The sequence below is a fragment of the Stegostoma tigrinum genome, chromosome 22, assembly GCF_030684315.1.
Source record: "Stegostoma tigrinum isolate sSteTig4 chromosome 22, sSteTig4.hap1, whole genome shotgun sequence".
NCBI lineage: Eukaryota > Metazoa > Chordata > Chondrichthyes > Orectolobiformes > Stegostomatidae > Stegostoma > Stegostoma tigrinum.
Window position 1 is genome coordinate 49410631 of NC_081375.1, and position 17139 is coordinate 49427769.

Below are 17139 nucleotides of genomic sequence, written 5' to 3' on the forward strand. Positions count from 1 at the left end.
ACTGGATTAAGATAGATCTCAAGGCATTCATACATGTGTAAGGAGCAAGAGGGTAGCTCACTTGACGACAGTAGGGGGAAATTATGCATGGAGCCGGAGGAAGTGGGTAAAGTCCTGTAACAGATATGTTGCATCAGTATCCACAAAGAATGAGGATGTGGAAGATTGAGTCTCAGGAGGGATGTGTTGATATTCTTGGACATCTCAATATAAAAGAGGTGACTTTGGGCCTTTTGTAAAGGCCCAATGTGGATAAGTTCCCAGAACGTTGAGGAAAGCAGGTGCGGAAATTAAGGTCTTGTACAAAACCTTTGTATTTTCTTAAGTCACAGGAGAGGTCCTAGAAGACTGGAAAATGATCAATCTTACTTTATGAAGGGCATCAGGGATAATGTGGGATTAAACTCATATCAACTTAACCATAGTTAACTTGACTATTACTTGAAAAACAGCACTTGTCAAAGCAATCTGTCTTGCATTTACCTGCGCAATTCATAAGAATGCCAACGTAAAAGGGAACAAGTATGAGTGTGTTAACAATTCTATGTTAACAACCAATGTAAGATTGTTAGTTGGATTCATAGTGTGGCACGTTAGCGTGTGTTAGAAATTGCGTATGACCAAAAGTGGTCTGGTCTGTGGAGACAAACAATATTGCACTCCATTTTATTCATTTGAGATAAGGAAGGCCATTCTGGCTCATTGCGCAGGACAATGTTTTAACCAATTATAGTCAACCTGCCTGGTTTAAACCTAAACAAAGACTGGCGGTTATTAGAAGGGTGAGTAGTGACAAATTAACTATCGGTCATTATCTAACTGGGTTTATTTTCTCTGACACTGCTTCTACTAATCACAGACCACTTGGTAACCAATTATCATACTCTCGTCATTTTGTTAAAAATGTTCTCCTTTTACATTAGTATTTCTTGCAGATATCCTAATGGGTGCAGGATGCCAAATCTCAATATTTTTCAGCAAAATTCAAGTTCTGGACTACGAAATGACTCTTCAGTTGACAATGGGTTTAACCTATGCTTAGGATTAAGCTCTAATTTTTGTAAATGGAGGTTGGGAAATCTTGATGTAAGTAAGGTCTTGTGCAATATCAAATAATGGCCGAGCTGAACCGCAGAATATATGTAGAGTGGAATAATTATTAACCTGTTCTCTGCTGGGAGCATGTATGCTCATCTGAAATGAATAGTTAGCTGCAGTTTGGACATTTCTAGTGGCTTGCTGAGGTACACTTAGTGATGTGCAATGTAAGTACACCCTACTGTTTTGAATATTTGCACGAGGTTTCCAAATTCACTGATTTTTTTTCTTTTCATCCAGGTTTGATTGTGTTTAAGTTCCTAAACATCATAATAGGTGTGTTGTTTCAATCAGAGTAGTCAGTCTACCTAGAATTTGTAGCTAATTGAACATAAGAGACTGCCATGTAGCTTGAGAGACGACTCTGGGCTTGCTTAAATTTAGTGTAAATGCTGTCACAATTGAAACATGCAACCAGCTGAACATCTGATGCAATATGAGTTGGGTCATGAAATCAGTAGTGCCAATTCCTTCTGTCTCAAAATCAGGCAACAAATCGTAGCAAGCCGTTTCAGAAGCAGTTAAATGTCTTTTGGTTGGCACTTCATTCGGAGTCATTTATTTCAAATAATTTATCTCTGCACCAAGAGCATTCTTGTTTGAATTTCTACACAACATGATGAGGCAACCAGTCCCTCTTGGTGCAGTGAGATTGGTGGAAATAAGTGTATGAATATGCAAGGTCAGAGTTTGTTCCTGTAAGGCCTAATTATGTTCTTCAGAGACTACATGGCAGAACAGGCTTGCAAAGATGCTTCATGTTATCAACTTGGTCCTTGAATTGCTGTTGATCAAGCTGGTGGGCAAAAAATTCTCAGTCGATGAAGAGTTGAAGCAGAACACTTGAAAAAAGGAGTGATTGAAGAACTTTGTGTAATGGTAGATTGTTCAGATAATGTAAAAATTGAGTAGTAACTACATAGGAACAGGAGTATATCATTCAGCCCTTTGAGCCTGTTCCACCATTCATTGAGGTCATAGCTATTCCGTATACCTATCTGGCCCATCTGGATTGAGCATCCACTCCCATTTGTGGAAGAAAGTTCCAAACATCTACTAACCTTTGTGTGTAGAAGTGCTTCCTAACATCTTTCCTGAAAGTCTGAGAATTAGAGTCCGATCAATGGCCCTCGTTCTATAATCCCCAACCGGTAGAAATAGTTTATCTACCTGTCTTCTCCTGTTAATATCTTGAAGACTTTGATCAGATCACCCCTTAACCTCTCTTAATTCGATTAGGGTATGGACCTTTTTTGTATAATCTCTCCTCACAACATAACTGCCAGGTATGATTCTTGTAACCCTACATTCTACTGCCTCCAAGGTCAATGTATCCTTCCTAAGGTGCGGTGCAGATCTGGGGTCTAATAGGGTTTTGAATAACTGCAGCATAACCTGTGTTTCTTTATACTCCAGTCCTTTAGGTTTAAAGGCCAGCATTACATTAGCTGTCTTAATTTATTTTCTGTAACTGTTTATGACATTTTAAAGACCTATGCACTTGACATCCCAGATTTCTGGACATCCTCTGTATTTACTTTCATATCATCTAGAAAGTACCCGATTTTATCCATTTTTGGATCTAAAATGGATACCACACACATGCTTAATTTGAATTCCATCTGCCACAATTTTGTCCTTGATCAACAGAAAATTTAAGGTGTTCAGTTTCATCAGTCTTGTTTTGTAAACTTCAGCAAATTCCCCTTGGTGCACATCTGCAAGCACCTGCTATGAAGCACATTTGGAACATCACAAACAAAAGATTTAGTGATGGGGAAGTATTGAAAAGAAAATGTCACTTAGAAATTACAGAACTTAAACAGGTTTTGGATGATATAAATGCATTTGGTCAGTCGGCACTCTTAGCAAGAAGGCTGAACGTATTGACAAATTAGGCAGTTTGAATGACTGGCAATTATTAAGTAAACCCCCAAGAGCAATCAACAAAGTTAGAAAGTGGGAGCAAGAGCTAAGTGATAAACTGCAAGAACTGAAAAAAAAAAATCGCTTTATAGTCATGTTGAATTTATTGCAAAAGGCCTAAAAAAGACTTTAGTAAAGGAGAAGAAGTCTTCTGTTTAACAGTTTACTGTCTGGAATAATATTAGCTGTTGGAGTGAAATGTTATTATAACTAAACACATTTGTATGGCACTAGGAAGATATAATCCGCAGTAAACAGGGATAATCCAAATGGCATGAAAGGAAACACCAGCTGTGTGCTCCTGAGATGCTGCTTTACCTGCTGTGTTCATCTAGCTCTACACTTTGTTATCTCGGATTCTCCAGCATCTGCAGTTCGTATTATCTCTCCCAGCTGTGTTAAGTGCTGGGTAGATAGACAAGCAAGACATAAGTGAAACAATGATGCCTGTTACTGGACTAAGCATTTAAACGTTGCTTAAATGTCTGTAAAATTTACCTTCTTTGAAATTGAGGGCCTTTACAAAAGCCGGATACTTTTTTATTCAAGCATAGTATGGCATTTTGCAAGGAAAAGACTATTTTGGTATTTGACCAGCCTCCTAAAGTATTCAGATCTGTACTGATCGCAAAAGCGGCCAGGAGTAGTTTCCAAGTATTTAGACCAACCTCTGCTCGTAAGGAGAGTTCTGGATGTGAGTTTGCTTGCTGAGCTGGAAGGTTAGTTTTCAGACATTTCATCACCATTCTAAGTAACATCATCAGTGAGCCTCCGACGAAGCGCTGGTGTTATATCCCGCTTTCTATTTAAAAAAACATAGAAAGTGGGACATAACACCAGCGCTTCTTCGGAGGCTCACTGATGATGTTGCCTAGAATGGTGACGAAACGTCTGAAAACTAACGTTCCAGCTCAGCGAGCAAACTCACATCCAGAACCTCAACCTGAGCTACAAACCTTCTCAAAACTCGCTAGCATAAGGAGAGTGTTGGCCATTTCAAGTGCATGGATACATTTTCTGAATGTTCAAGGAATCTCTAATTTGAAAGTGGAAATGTGAACTTTCTGGAAGATCAACCTGGGGTGGCTGAATCCATCTGCTTTATATTGTGATTATGCCCTAAGGAAAGTCCTTAAAAATGGAGGAAAAAGAGGTTTTTTTTGAAAAGCCCTTGAATTTCAATGGTTATAACATTACAGCATTTAGTTTGGGTTGTAGAATGGCACATGTATGAATTCAGAGAATAGCAGAAGGGTTCTTCAGTGTTACATCCGGTATTTTCACTTTTTAATCAATGCCACGAAACCAGATTTACCAGATCATCCAGCTTTGCACTTTGATATCTCCGATTTACCTCACTTGCTGTTTATGGACCTGGTATGCAAATTAGTTGCTGTTACATAGGCAAACAGCAGCCACCCCTCCAAATGTAACTTGAGATGCTTTGATATGTTCTGAACATGCTTCTGTAAATTTAAGTTCTCTCATTCCAATGTTGGTTACTGTGTGCCTAAATGTAGTAAGTGAAGAAATGCAGCAACTCGAGGACTAACAGTTGGCAAACCGACTTCACCAGATCATTGAGATTTCTGATCTCCATTTGAAAATATGTGCCTTGGGTTGATGATTCTACCATGTGCTGTGGAGTTCTCTTGACACCAATGTCAAATAATAGTTTAAATTTGATGTGACGTACCTGATCCAATCTCAAATGGTATTCTCTTTTGTAAGGATTTAACAAGGTGTAGAGCTGGATGAACACAGCAGGTCAAGCAGCATCAGAGGAGCTGCCGATGTTTCATTGGCAAGCTGACGTTTCGGGCCTAGACCATTCATCAGATAAAAAGGGTTTAGGCCTGAAACGTCAGCATTCCTGCTCTTCTTCTGCTTGGCTGCTGTATTCATCCAATTCTACACCTTGTTATCTCGGATTCTCCAGCGTCTGCAGTTCCTGCCTTCTCTTTGGAAAACTTGGTTACAAACCTAGAATCTCTTAATTGTCTTTTGGTACTTGATCATGGGTATTACTTCCTGTAGGCTCTGTTTGTATGCAGTAACCTGCAAGGTACACCACAAGTCTGCTCACACGTCTTCCTCTTTAAGAATCCAAGTAAAGGTTCCTAGGGGAGGTGATGGCCTGGTGGTAATCTGGAGATCATAGAGTCATAGAATCCCTACAGTATGGAAACAAGCTCTTTCGGCCCAACAAGTCTACACCAACCCTCCGAGCATCCCACCGAGACCCATCAGCCTATAACCCACCTAATCTACACATCCATGAATGCTATGGGCAATTTAGCAGGGCCAATCCACCTAGCCTGCACATCTTTGGACTGTGGGAGGAAACTGGAGCACCCGGAGAAAACCCACGCAGACACGGAGAACGTGCAAACTCACCGACAGTTGCCCGAGGCTGGAATTGAACCTGGGTCCCTGGTGCTGTGTAGTAGATGTTCTAATCACTGGGCCACCGTGCCGTCCACATTCTGGAGACCCGAGTTTGAATCTCTCGTTGGAATTAAAACCCATCCTTTATTAAATCAATTTAATAAAAGTTTGGTGACTCTAGATCCAAATAAATATGGTTGAATGCTATTAGCCTAGCATGTCATAAATGGGCAACAAATACTAAGTTTACCAGCAAAGCCCATTATCAGTGAAATAACGAAGAAAATTGCTTAACTTAAATTCTCCGTTCTGTTAACTCTCCAGACCTGCCAAGACCAAGGAGACGGCTAACTGAACTACTGATAAAAACTGCACTTGAAAAGTCTTCTGGGAAAGAAGCTGAGCGCCATGCTGCAGCTACCAAGGAATGGGGTCTTCAGTTCCTACGGAGCCCCTTGGAAATTATACCAAGTAATGATGGCAAACGTGTAGCTGGGATTCGGCTATCTGTTAACAAAGTGGAGGTAGGCCTGGTTAGCATTGTGTACCGCATCTGGGGTTACTGTTATTGGGTGTGAGGCAAAGCTTCAAGATTTATTTGCAGTTTGAGGGCAGAATAAGTGAAGATAAATACTGTACCTTACGGATTTGTAAGTAGGCAATGTCTGCTGTGTACTTTCAGTCTGGTCTCTTACATCCCTGATGTTTGCCATATCTTTGACTGCTTGGGCCGCAAGCTTCTGAATTACCTTCAAGCTTCTGCATCTCTCTATATTTCTTTGCCTGTTTAAAATGCTCATTAAGGCTGATCTCTTTGACCAACTTTTTGGTGACTTGTCCTCAGAATATGAGAAATAGAAACAGTCGGAGGCCATCTGGCCCTTGCACTTTGCATCAGTGCTTTTTAAAAAAAACAGATCATGAATTTAAAAGCAAAACCCTTCTTGGAATATGAAGGTCACACTGGCTAGGTCACTGTTTTTGTTACTCATTCTTTGTCGTCCTTGAAAAGATGATAGTGAGCTGCTATCTCTGCTTTGCCCTCAAAGTATTTTCTCCGCATGCCTTAGTAGTCAAAATTTATCTCTAATGTGTCTTAGTGTCGAGTATAAATTGGTAGCAGTTCTGAAAATTGCCATGTGCTGTTTTGCTATGTTAAATATCCTAGATCAACTTGAATTGATAGATCAAATGTTCACTTAAATGCTTTATTTTGTTTGATCTTCTTCATAACCTGGATCATTAATGTTACAATTCATTCTGCACCTTCAATGCTGGACGAGAAGATCTCTGAGATTGTATAGGTTTGGTTTAACTACTGGAGAACCTTCCTCTTTTTTTCCTGAGGGTTTAGGAGAGTCTGCAAAGTTCGTGCAAACAGAAGACGTTGAAGATCTGGAGTGTGGATTGGTGCTGAGCAGCATTGGCTATAAAAGCTATCCCATTGACCCTTGCATTCCATTTGATCATCAACTAGGAATTATCCCAAATAATTTTGGACGGGTCCTGCATGCACCAGGTTAGTTGGTAGTTCTGCAGAACTAGATCTTAAACAACGGTCTGTTGGCTCATGAGAGAAATTATGGACTGACGTTTCAGGAATGGACTTGTTGTCTGAACTAGAGTTCTAATAATAGGAGGCCTTCTCATGAAACATCAGTTTACTGTTGAAAGGTGCAGACATTTCAGCATTTTATTGTTCATCATCTTGAGCAAGGTCCTACCTCGGGCATTGTGTTGAGCTACTTTAGAAGTAAGCAAGTTTTTATGCTAAGTATATATCTCTTGTGATACTTCATAGCAAAGAAAGTGTTTTGCATAGTGACATTGCTTATTGCACTGAATGGACTGCTGCACATTATAATTAATATTATGGTTCCCCAATTCTGAATAAGCTCAAAATTAGTCTAAGTTTCTGCACTTCTCTCTTGTGTTTGTGCACCCTTTATGGTTTATACTGAAGAAATTCCACTTGAGAATCCTGTAGCTTTGTTCTGTAGGGGGAAATTATATCCTCAAGGATTTGCTAGAATGTCTCTGGGTTAAAGATCCAATTGTAATGGGCAAATCAAGGTCATTTTTGTAATTGGAGACCTGTAAGGATTTAAAATTCATGTCCCTGGGTGACACCTCCCAACTGTGGGGATGTAGGAATTGTTTTTTCCCCAGTGACCTATAGTGAATAAGTTACTGACTTTAAACTGATGTGCAAGTTATTTTATAAGTACTCTGTGATTTTGTTTACAATTAGATATTATGTATAATTTTTGAGACTTTCATATCAGAACGTGGTGTACTGATCCTCTTCTCTCACCCCATGACTAAGATGTAGGAAAAGAGTAAACCATTCAGCCCATTGAGTCTGCTCCGCCATGGAATGAATCATTGCTGATCTGATAATCCCCAGCTTTGTTTTTCCTGTTTCCCTGCAACCCCCCCCCCCCCCCCGACAAACTCTGATTTCCTTACTAATTCAAGGCTGCAATAGACAGATTTTTAATATACTTAATGACCCAGCCTCAAGGATCTGCTTCAGTGAAGAATTCTACAGATCCGTTACCCTGTGAGAGAAGAAATTTCTCTTCTCTGTTTTAAATGGGCAACGCCTTGTTCTAAGATTATGCCCCATTGTCCTAGACTCTTCCCAAAAGGGGAAACAACCTTTCAGTATCTACCCTGTCAGGTCCCTCAGGAATCTTTTTCGTATTTCAAGAAGGTTGCTTCTCATTCTTCTAAATTGCAGTGAGTATAGGCCCCTATCCCTCCATACCGTGGATCAGCCTAGTGAACCTTTACTGGACTATCTCCGATTTTAAATAAATGAGGTTCAACTTCTGTTGAAAGTTGAAAATCAAGAATGTTTAGGGATAAAAAACTTCAGGATACTGTGGCTAAGTTGATTAGCAGCAAGCACTTCAGGATGAATGCAGCTCCAATGTTTTATTTTTCATTCTGATGTTACTTGAGCTTTGTATACAACAAACTTGTGTATATTAGCTTAGTGATTACTTTACTGAACTAGTAGTGCAGAGACTTTCACAAGTGATATCCTCACACAGCTCGTGTTAAAGCTTGAAAAAGCAGGGAATACCAAAGTTGAATTAGCAAAAGTACTCATGAGGATGTTGAAATTTTTCTTTTTTTCCAAACCTATCTCACTAAGGTCCTTTCTAATACAATTCAGCTGCCACCATCTAGCTTGTGTGTGACTTCAGCCCCGAGTCATCAGTGATTGACTCTTGACTGCCTCCTGAAGTAACCTAATAGACCACTTGATTGTGTTACAGAGTCAGTCCAATGCCTTGGCACACCCTGAATGAACAATAAACACTAACATCACCAGCAATGGCCACTTCCAATTATTGCCTAGCTTGTACTGGGTCATCTGGGAGGGGTTATGGCTTTTGCAAACAGGATGAATTTGAAGTGTTGAGCATAATTGGCGATACTAGCTCAAGAGTACCAATTGGGTAGTTTTGAAGAAGGCAAAGTGCCAGGAATTTGGGGGAGCTCCGCTAAACTAAGGATTTTTCTTGATGCAGCGGAAAAAGCCTAGAAATTGAATAATTATGCTTGAAAATAGCGTGAAGCAATTCTAATTGTTGGGTATTAGATGATTAAAAACTGTAAATTATTCTTTACCCTTCCCAGGCCTTTACTGCAGTGGCTGGGTAAAAAGGGGACCGACTGGAGTCATTGTAACCACAATGCATGATGGCTTTGAAACAGCTGAGACAGTGCTGGAGGATGTACGATCAGGATTACTAGATGTGTCTGCTTCAAAAGGAGGATCTAAAGTAATCGAGACTTTGCTTAAACAACGAGGTTTGTAATTTGAAACATTTTCGTAATGAATTGAGAAACTACAAAAGGAATTACTCATTCAATTGTTCTCAACCTATGGAGAGTCTCCTACAATTTTCTTTTTCTTCGGGTGGGGGCTATGTCTTAATTTAACTTGTGCACTTCAGGAGAGGCAAAGATCAGTTTAGGTGGAGTTATTTGTGATTCTTTTGAACCAAAGTGTGGGTACATCACCTAGAACTGGGGGCAGAAAAGCCACAATATTTGAAAAACACTTTGCCTCTGAAGATACAGTGGGCCATAGTGGATGCATAACAATAAAGTAGTAGTCTGCCTCTAGTCAAAGGTTGTGGTAGACAGAACATGTGACCTACGTATTACAAATAGGCCACTTCACCTGCTGACTGCTCGACCGTTTGATAAGGTTATAGCTGGTCTGATTACTCCACATTCCCTTATTCTTTCACCCACTTGCTTATGAAGAACCTATATACATCTGTCTTGAAAATGTTCAGAGCCTGCATTTTGTGGAAGAGAATTCCAAAGACTCATAACCTCCCGAGTAAAATGAACGCAGTTCTCTCTTAAATTGACAGCTCCTGACACTCAAAAAATGAACTTTGCATCCTCCCATAAGAGGAAATGTCTTTTCCATGTCCACACTTAAGACCCTGCAGTATGTTCCAATCAAATTTAACTCCTGCTTTTCCAAATTCCAACAATGCAAGCCTAATCTTCAACTCTCTTCCTCAAATGATCAACCACCTATTCCGGTATTAACCTAGAAAACTTTCTCTGAACTGCTTTCAAAGCTTGTACATCCATCTTCAAATAAGGAGATCAATACTGTGCATAACCTTACAGACATGGTCTCATCTGTGTGCCATTTAACGGAATCACAATACTTCTACTTTGGTTTCCAACTCGCCTCACAATAAGTGGTAACAACACTTCTTTTTTCCTATTTTCTTTCAATAGCTGCATATAACTTTATTGAATTTCATATAATAGGGCACCCAGATTCCTTTGAGTCTTAATTGCTTGCCAGTTAGATAATCTATTTCCTTTTATTCTTCTCCCTGCCAAACTACTTATGTCCTCCCATGTTCTAATACCATTAATGCCCAATCTTTGCACAGTTTTTTAAACTGCTTGCATGCCTCTACTTAGTTGTTAGGTATTCTTTTGACCTCACTTTCCTATCTTTACATCATTAGCAAATTTAGCAACCATATCCTCAGTTTTTTCATCTAAGTCATGGAGGTGAATTATAAACTATTGAGGCTCCAGCAGTGGCCCCTGTGGCTCATGACTCATTACACTAGTATTTGATTTCTGAGCCAGGTACATAGACCACACCCTAGCGACTGGAGAATTATATTATACACAGTTGAAAGGATTTGCTGTGTAACAGGCAGTCTGTGTGTGCTACCCACCATGCTTGTGAGGGTCAACGTGGACTCTGACATGACATGAGATGAGATTCTTCTGAGGGACAGCATTTGCTAAACCATCTTAACCTTGGTAATCTGCACAATAAAAAATCAGTCAGGCTTGCCATGTGGCTCGGTTATCTGGCTAGAAGCCATGTATGTTTATTTTTAGGGCTCTGTCTTCTGCAGACAGAACTCATTGTGCATTTTCGGTTAAACTGAAGTTTGAGGGCTGCTTTTCCCTGATGCATCCAAATGGGAATGCCTGGACCAATAATAGTTGACTGATCTTTGAATTTAAAAAGCCTGGTGATTAACTGTTTCCTGGTGGATTCTCCATTTTCTGCCAAAGTCCACTTTCCATGCAGTCTAAATTGTTGATTCCTTTGAGACTTGATCTTGTAATTCTGTCCTGATTGAATGCAAGACAAAATAAAACTTCAGCCTGTCACTCAGCAACACTAAAGCTTTTACTACAAACAACTATGCTATCTGTGGGCTACTATAATGTTGAAAATTGGAACCATCTTTTGCATATGTGAGTGCACATTGGTATATTCTGTAATTCTATTGACTTGATTCTTTTGTTTTCTGTGCGTAGTCTGCTGTGATAAGAGGCTATGGTTTTTAAAAAGATTCTTGAGTTATGTGTAAGTAACTGGTTTTAAAATTTGATTTTTTTTTTTAGGTATTCGCCCAGTTACGTTTCCTGAATGGGAAAAGATTGACAATGTTGAAGTGGCAAATGGAGAGAAAGCAGGCAAACCCAGAGAGAAACTGCTTGATGTGCAACAGATGATAGAAGTGGCCAATCAGTGAAAATGCGGCCCCGTGATGTCCTTACTTCATCACGTCATTCTTCTTATTCTTCTGTTCTTCTTCTAACTTAATGCAGAACAGTTCCTCAGTTTGTGGTTTTAAAGAGGCAGAATCATTGAGATTAAGATGAGTGAGGAGGCCCAATTGGTTTATCTTGGGTCATCCTTCTAATTAAAGCCTGCCGTTCCTTTGGCTGTGAATCACAGAATCCAGCTGATTCTTTACTTTTTTTTAATCGTTTTGAAATTGATCATTCCCAGTGTGAAGAGCTTAAACTTAGGACTGACAATGAGTTTCATCAGTATAAGTGTGTGTCCACTCCTATTAGAACATAGAACATAGAACAGTACAGCACAGAACAGGCCCTTCAGCCCACAGTGTTGTGCTGACCATTGATCCTCATGCATGCACCCTCAAATTTCTGTGACCATATGCATGTCCAGCAGTCTCTTAAATGACCCCAATCACCTTGCTTCCACAACTGCTGCTGGCAACGCATTCCATGCTCTCTAATTTAAGAAGTATTATACCTACTTTGCTATTACTAATTTGCTGTTTAAATCTTAAATATCTCCTAAAAGGTCTCCACTTTGGACGATTCTTGAGTTTTTTTCCTCACAACCAGAACGATTTGGTTTTCAAGAGATTTTCAGGATTGAATTGTAGGACGTGATGTCAAAAAGCAGCAGCAAAATATCCTGGACTGCCAGTCTGTTTAAAAAATCCTAGCCAGTTTAGCTTAGTAGGACTTGTTCATATCATGGCATCTTGCACTAAAATCTGCACTGCCCTTGCAGTTTGAATGTTATCCTTGTGGTTTGGTGTGTATACCATGGACATGTTAAGTGTGGTCTAGGTAGAGCACCAATTTCAGCATGGCATTCTCTGACGACTCCTGATTTAGCACCATTGTTCAGTGTTCCATTTGTTGGTTACTGGTTTACCGAGACTGGATACATTAATTACAGAAGTTGCTAACAGCCTTTTAATTTTACTTGTATGTATTATGACGTTTTAAACAATATATTAACTAGTTCCTTCATTTGTGCCTTCCATTTCATTCCATCTGACACTTTTAGAGCCCCTAAATTTGTGTCTAACTTGTTGCTGGATCTTGGCTCTCTCATCAGACTTGGTGCCATCTCTGTTTTTTGATCAGTTTTTAATGAGCCTGATGGTTGTAAATAAGGAGCAGCACAGATAACGATGCAGATCCACTCTTCTCCAACTCTGCCCCCTCACTCCCAATGAACAATGCTGCTAGACATCTCTGAAAAGGGTACATTTTTGTCTTTAGTTGTCTGTCTTATGATCATCAACTACCACCTCTCTCCAATCCAAACAATAGTGTAGCTTTTGGCCATATAACTGTGGATTGTGGAGTTCTTTCCACCGAGTTAAACTTTTTAATACAAACCTTCAGACCTTCTCTGTCACTGCCAAATGTTTAATGACTGAGTTTTCCCTTCCATTCCCTTAAACAGAAAAGTTTCAAGTTTGAAGGACTTTGTGAAGTATTATTTCCTGACATCTGTTCTAGCCTTGAGCACTTTTTGTGCCCACCTTTTGTTATGAACAGTAGGAGCTGCTCATAGCTCAGTCACCTTGCGCTTCAAATCTGCTCTGGGCCTTTACAGTTTTCCTCCTGTTTTGGTGAGCAAGTCTTTATCCACTTGTGACTTTGTTTCTCTTGTGTCCCATCTGTTGTGTGTCAGAAGTGGAATCACGAAAAGCTTCAAGAGGTCATAGGATTTGATGTGATCGATAAATGGAGGAGGAAGTTGGATGAGCTGTGCTGGGCGAGTAGTTTGTGCGCAGATGTTTTATTAAATCACCAGAACTGAACTAACTTGTCTCGGACTGATTGAAAAATACTTACAATGCAAGTAATTGGAAGTAATTTGCATATCTTGTATTTACTTTGCATAATGATTGCAAAAGCCTACTTTTAAAGCAGGGAAGCCATAGGCTTGGAAATTACTTTTGAAATTTCCCAGTTTGATGCCTGTTTAATTCTATTAATTGGGTTTGCAGGCTGAATTTGAAGAATTAAGTATTCTAATAGAAAATACTGGTAGTGAGATAGCGCAGTAAAACTTGCCTTGTTAATGCTGTCTGTTGCATAATTTAGAGTAAAGGTTATCCTGTCTGTCGTTGCTGTGTCGATCTGTAGGGGGTTAAACAGCAATTTGTTTGCCTAAAATTCTAGCAGTGGTAAACATTGAATTTTTTTTCTGTTGGAATGTGGTTTTTTTGAATTGAAACAACTATACACAAGATTGGCAGTTGTTTGATTCACAAGTTCCAGGTCAGTGCTCGGAATCATAAGGTTTTACATTGGCCTCTGTAGGTTTCCTACACCCTTGGGAGCTGACCTTGGAAAATCCAGCATGTTAGCACGAGGTGGTTAGTTGTGCTAACGACTTGCACTAGGAACTGTTGGAGTAAGCATCCCTCTTGAGGCCAATATGGAAGCAATTTAACACGTCTTCACCGGTTAATAGCATTCCAATTAACCCAAAAATAACTAACATATGTTTTTGAGAAGAAAGGCAGCTTTATTCTCAGTCAGATGTAAAACTGAGGGTGAGACCTTTGAATGTTACAGTATTGATATGGCTAGTTCAGTGAGCACTTTCTTAAAAAAAATCCGTCTTGTATAATGTTGGGTCTTTTGCAATTCTCAATTTTAAGTTCGGTTTTAAATAATTGTCAAAACACTCTGTGGTTTGTTCCTCACTGGCAGATTTAGACATCATAGACATGTTTAACAAAGTGTACATAATTTTTCATGCATTCTTGTCTGTTTTATTGTTTTGAGCAGGACAAAAACAATTTATAATTATGCACTTTAAATGCCTTGAACTTCGCAGCCTGTTTCTGCAGAAGCAACCAAGTTCCCAATTTGTTTTTGTTACCAAACAATGGAACATTGAGACCACCCCCAAAGCTAAGCAGGCCCACACAGTTGGCGATTGCTCTTTCATTGAACTCGGAGCTGCACTGAAATTTACCTCAAACTAATGGACATGAATTTGTCTGCTGACCAGTGTTGAGTAAATAGGTATTTAGCGCTGATTCTTACTGGATGTGTGCACTGTTGACACAGTCACTTCACACTCCATGTCAACTGATCCATAATGCCTGATACAACAGTTTTTTCCATTTCTCAACGGTGCAGTGGTTGAGGGATGGGGGTCGAAAGTCTCATCAAATTGTGGTTGCCACTCATTGAAGGATCTTTTCACCTTTTATAGGTTATGCTTGGTGCTTGATGCCTGTAAACGGTCCATTATTGTTCTGGATGATAGCCATTTTATGCAAGTTTCTGAACAGAAGGTTTTACTGACTTAGTTTTTTTTACGGGAGGGGAAATAAGTGCACTGGAACCATGGCTCTGCCAGACTTCCTTGCGCAACTTGGGAAGAAATTTAGAAGCAGTGTGCCAATCTCTGTGTAGTTTGACTAGTAACAGAATCTTCTGCTAATTGGAGCAATAAAGATTTTGATAAACTGGCTAACCTGACCTGATTGATTAACTAACTGTGTGTTTTCAAAGCAAATTAAAGTAGTTTATTGGCCTTTGGTTATGTTTAGGGTTCTGGTAACGGTTTCCATTGGAAACTGGGTTCCTAATTTCAAAGTATTGATGTCAAAATGTGTAGTTGTGGCAGGTCACCTAATCAATTTAATTTGAGCGTGAAATTTGAAAGAGGTTTGCTGATAAAGTCCTGTGAAAAGTAGACTCTCAGGTCACTCTCATTTCTCATTGCCTGCCACAGTTGATTCTTGAGCTTATTTCAAGTTTGGCAGGTAGGTCCTTGAATCTGTACAAGAGCTCTCCCTGCTGATGCTTTGCTGTGCATATTAACCTACTTTCTTTTTGATCTGTGTGCATTGGCTTTGGCAGTCGATAGTGTCATGATGTGACGTTGCAACATGTTTTTTCCTAAGATGTCTACATTTTGAGGCCTGAGATTTGCAGCAAAGTGCCCTATTGTTTGTGGGTAATCTATATGATAGCTACAAGGCAGAAATAGACAGTGGATTTTGAAAGACTCAGCTGCTTGCTTGCGATCCCAGACCGGCGTGCAACTTCTCAGTCCTGTTGGCTGTGCCTCTTTAGTACCTATAATGTTCTTTTTATCTATTAAAACAATACTTTTGTTTCCTTCAGTTAACTATGTGAAATAAGTTCTGAAAAAAAAGTTTTTTTGTACACGTTTTGAGATTCTGAATGTATTTAAAATCAAGCTATTAAATAATGCTGTTTAATAAAAGATAAAATGATTACTTCTGTTTGTTAACCATTTCACTTTTGCCCAAAAAGCACCTTTTTTCCTCTTAGATTTGTATATATTACAAATTTTAGCAAAGGTTAATTTGACATTGCACCATTATTGCTTGTTGTAAGGAGGTTCTGGACAACTTATTCCTCTGTAATCAAGATAGGAATAGGCAATTTCTTTTTCCCATGTTCAGAACATGAGAATAGATTTTTGATTTTAAAAACTCATTTGAAATTGGGATTGAATCAACATTTTGTTGAGGTTGGCTCACCTCATTTGGAATATTATCCTCAATTTTTGAGGAAGAAGCCTGCATTCCTCAAGGAGGAGCATAAAAACAGTGAGTATTGCATTGTTTCCTTCACAGAGTTACTGTAAAGGCAAAGTGGGAGAATTGGTCCTTTTTTGGTTATGACCATCAGAGGTTCCCTCACAACCCTAAACACCTCAAAATTTAATGGTCCACCCTGGTGGACCATTGTTTTAAGTGGATGTACTAGCCATACACAGGAGAGGTACAGAGTGAACCTATGGAAATTATACTCAGTGACATTACATGCCAACAGCCTGCTATCTTAGTTAACCTTGCCCCAGACACAGAGCGCATCCTCTGTCTATTACATGACTAGGTATAACGTTGCCACTGATCCAGTAAATGCCTGTGTACAGAAGATGCCCCTGATTGACAGGGTGCCACCCATCAGCTCAACAGGAGATTGTTTTAATTGGATCAGTACAATAGGAGAGTTAGGGAATTGAACCAAACAATGACCAAGGATCTGGCTATGTCAGAAGTGATTATGAAACACAAGGAGGTATTGCCCAGCATAAACATGGCTGGCATATACTGGAAGAAGTGATAATCGAGGGGCCAGACCCAAAAATAGACAGGCGGGGAGGGGGGGGGGGCGGTTGGATGGTGCGGAGAGATAAGGTGGTTAACAGTCTTTCATTACAAGAAGTGCTGCAAAGCTGTAGCCCCCACTAATAATGCCCCAATTTGGCCTGTCAGTTCATGATGCTTAATTATTGACTCCTGAGGACTCCATAAAGTCATCGCCTCACTGCGCAAACAGTAGCCACCAGCTCAACCACAGTAATGAAGGAAATCCCGCAAGCAAAATACTTCACAGTACTTGATAGTAACGGTTTCTGGTCCGTACCCTTACATCAGTCCTGTCAATATAAATTGGCATTCACCTTCCAGGAACAATAATATACCTGGACCTGCTTACTCCAAGGGTTCCATAACTCGCCCTCGGTTTTCCACAGACAGTTAGCCAAAGCATTAGAAAAGTTTAGAGATAATAGGAATTGCAGATGCTGGAGAATGTGAGATAACAAGGTGTTGAGCTGGATGAACACAGCAGGAAAGCTGATGT

The 17139-nt window shown here is 39.7% G+C and overlaps 1 protein-coding gene across 1 annotated transcript in view; it reads left to right on the top strand.

Moving 5' to 3' along the window:
* The window catches only part of fdxr (ferredoxin reductase), a 29510-nt gene extending 13785 nt beyond the window's left edge, over positions 1 to 15725 (top strand). The window contains exons 9-12 of the mRNA XM_048555158.1: positions 5737 to 5936; positions 6760 to 6931; positions 9064 to 9237; positions 11338 to 15725. Of these exons, the coding sequence (XP_048411115.1) occupies positions 5737 to 5936; positions 6760 to 6931; positions 9064 to 9237; positions 11338 to 11468 (677 nt within the window). The 3' untranslated portion in view covers positions 11469 to 15725. The remainder of the gene's footprint in view (positions 1 to 5736; positions 5937 to 6759; positions 6932 to 9063; positions 9238 to 11337) is intronic.
* Positions 15726 to 17139: the final 1414 nt, after the last annotated feature.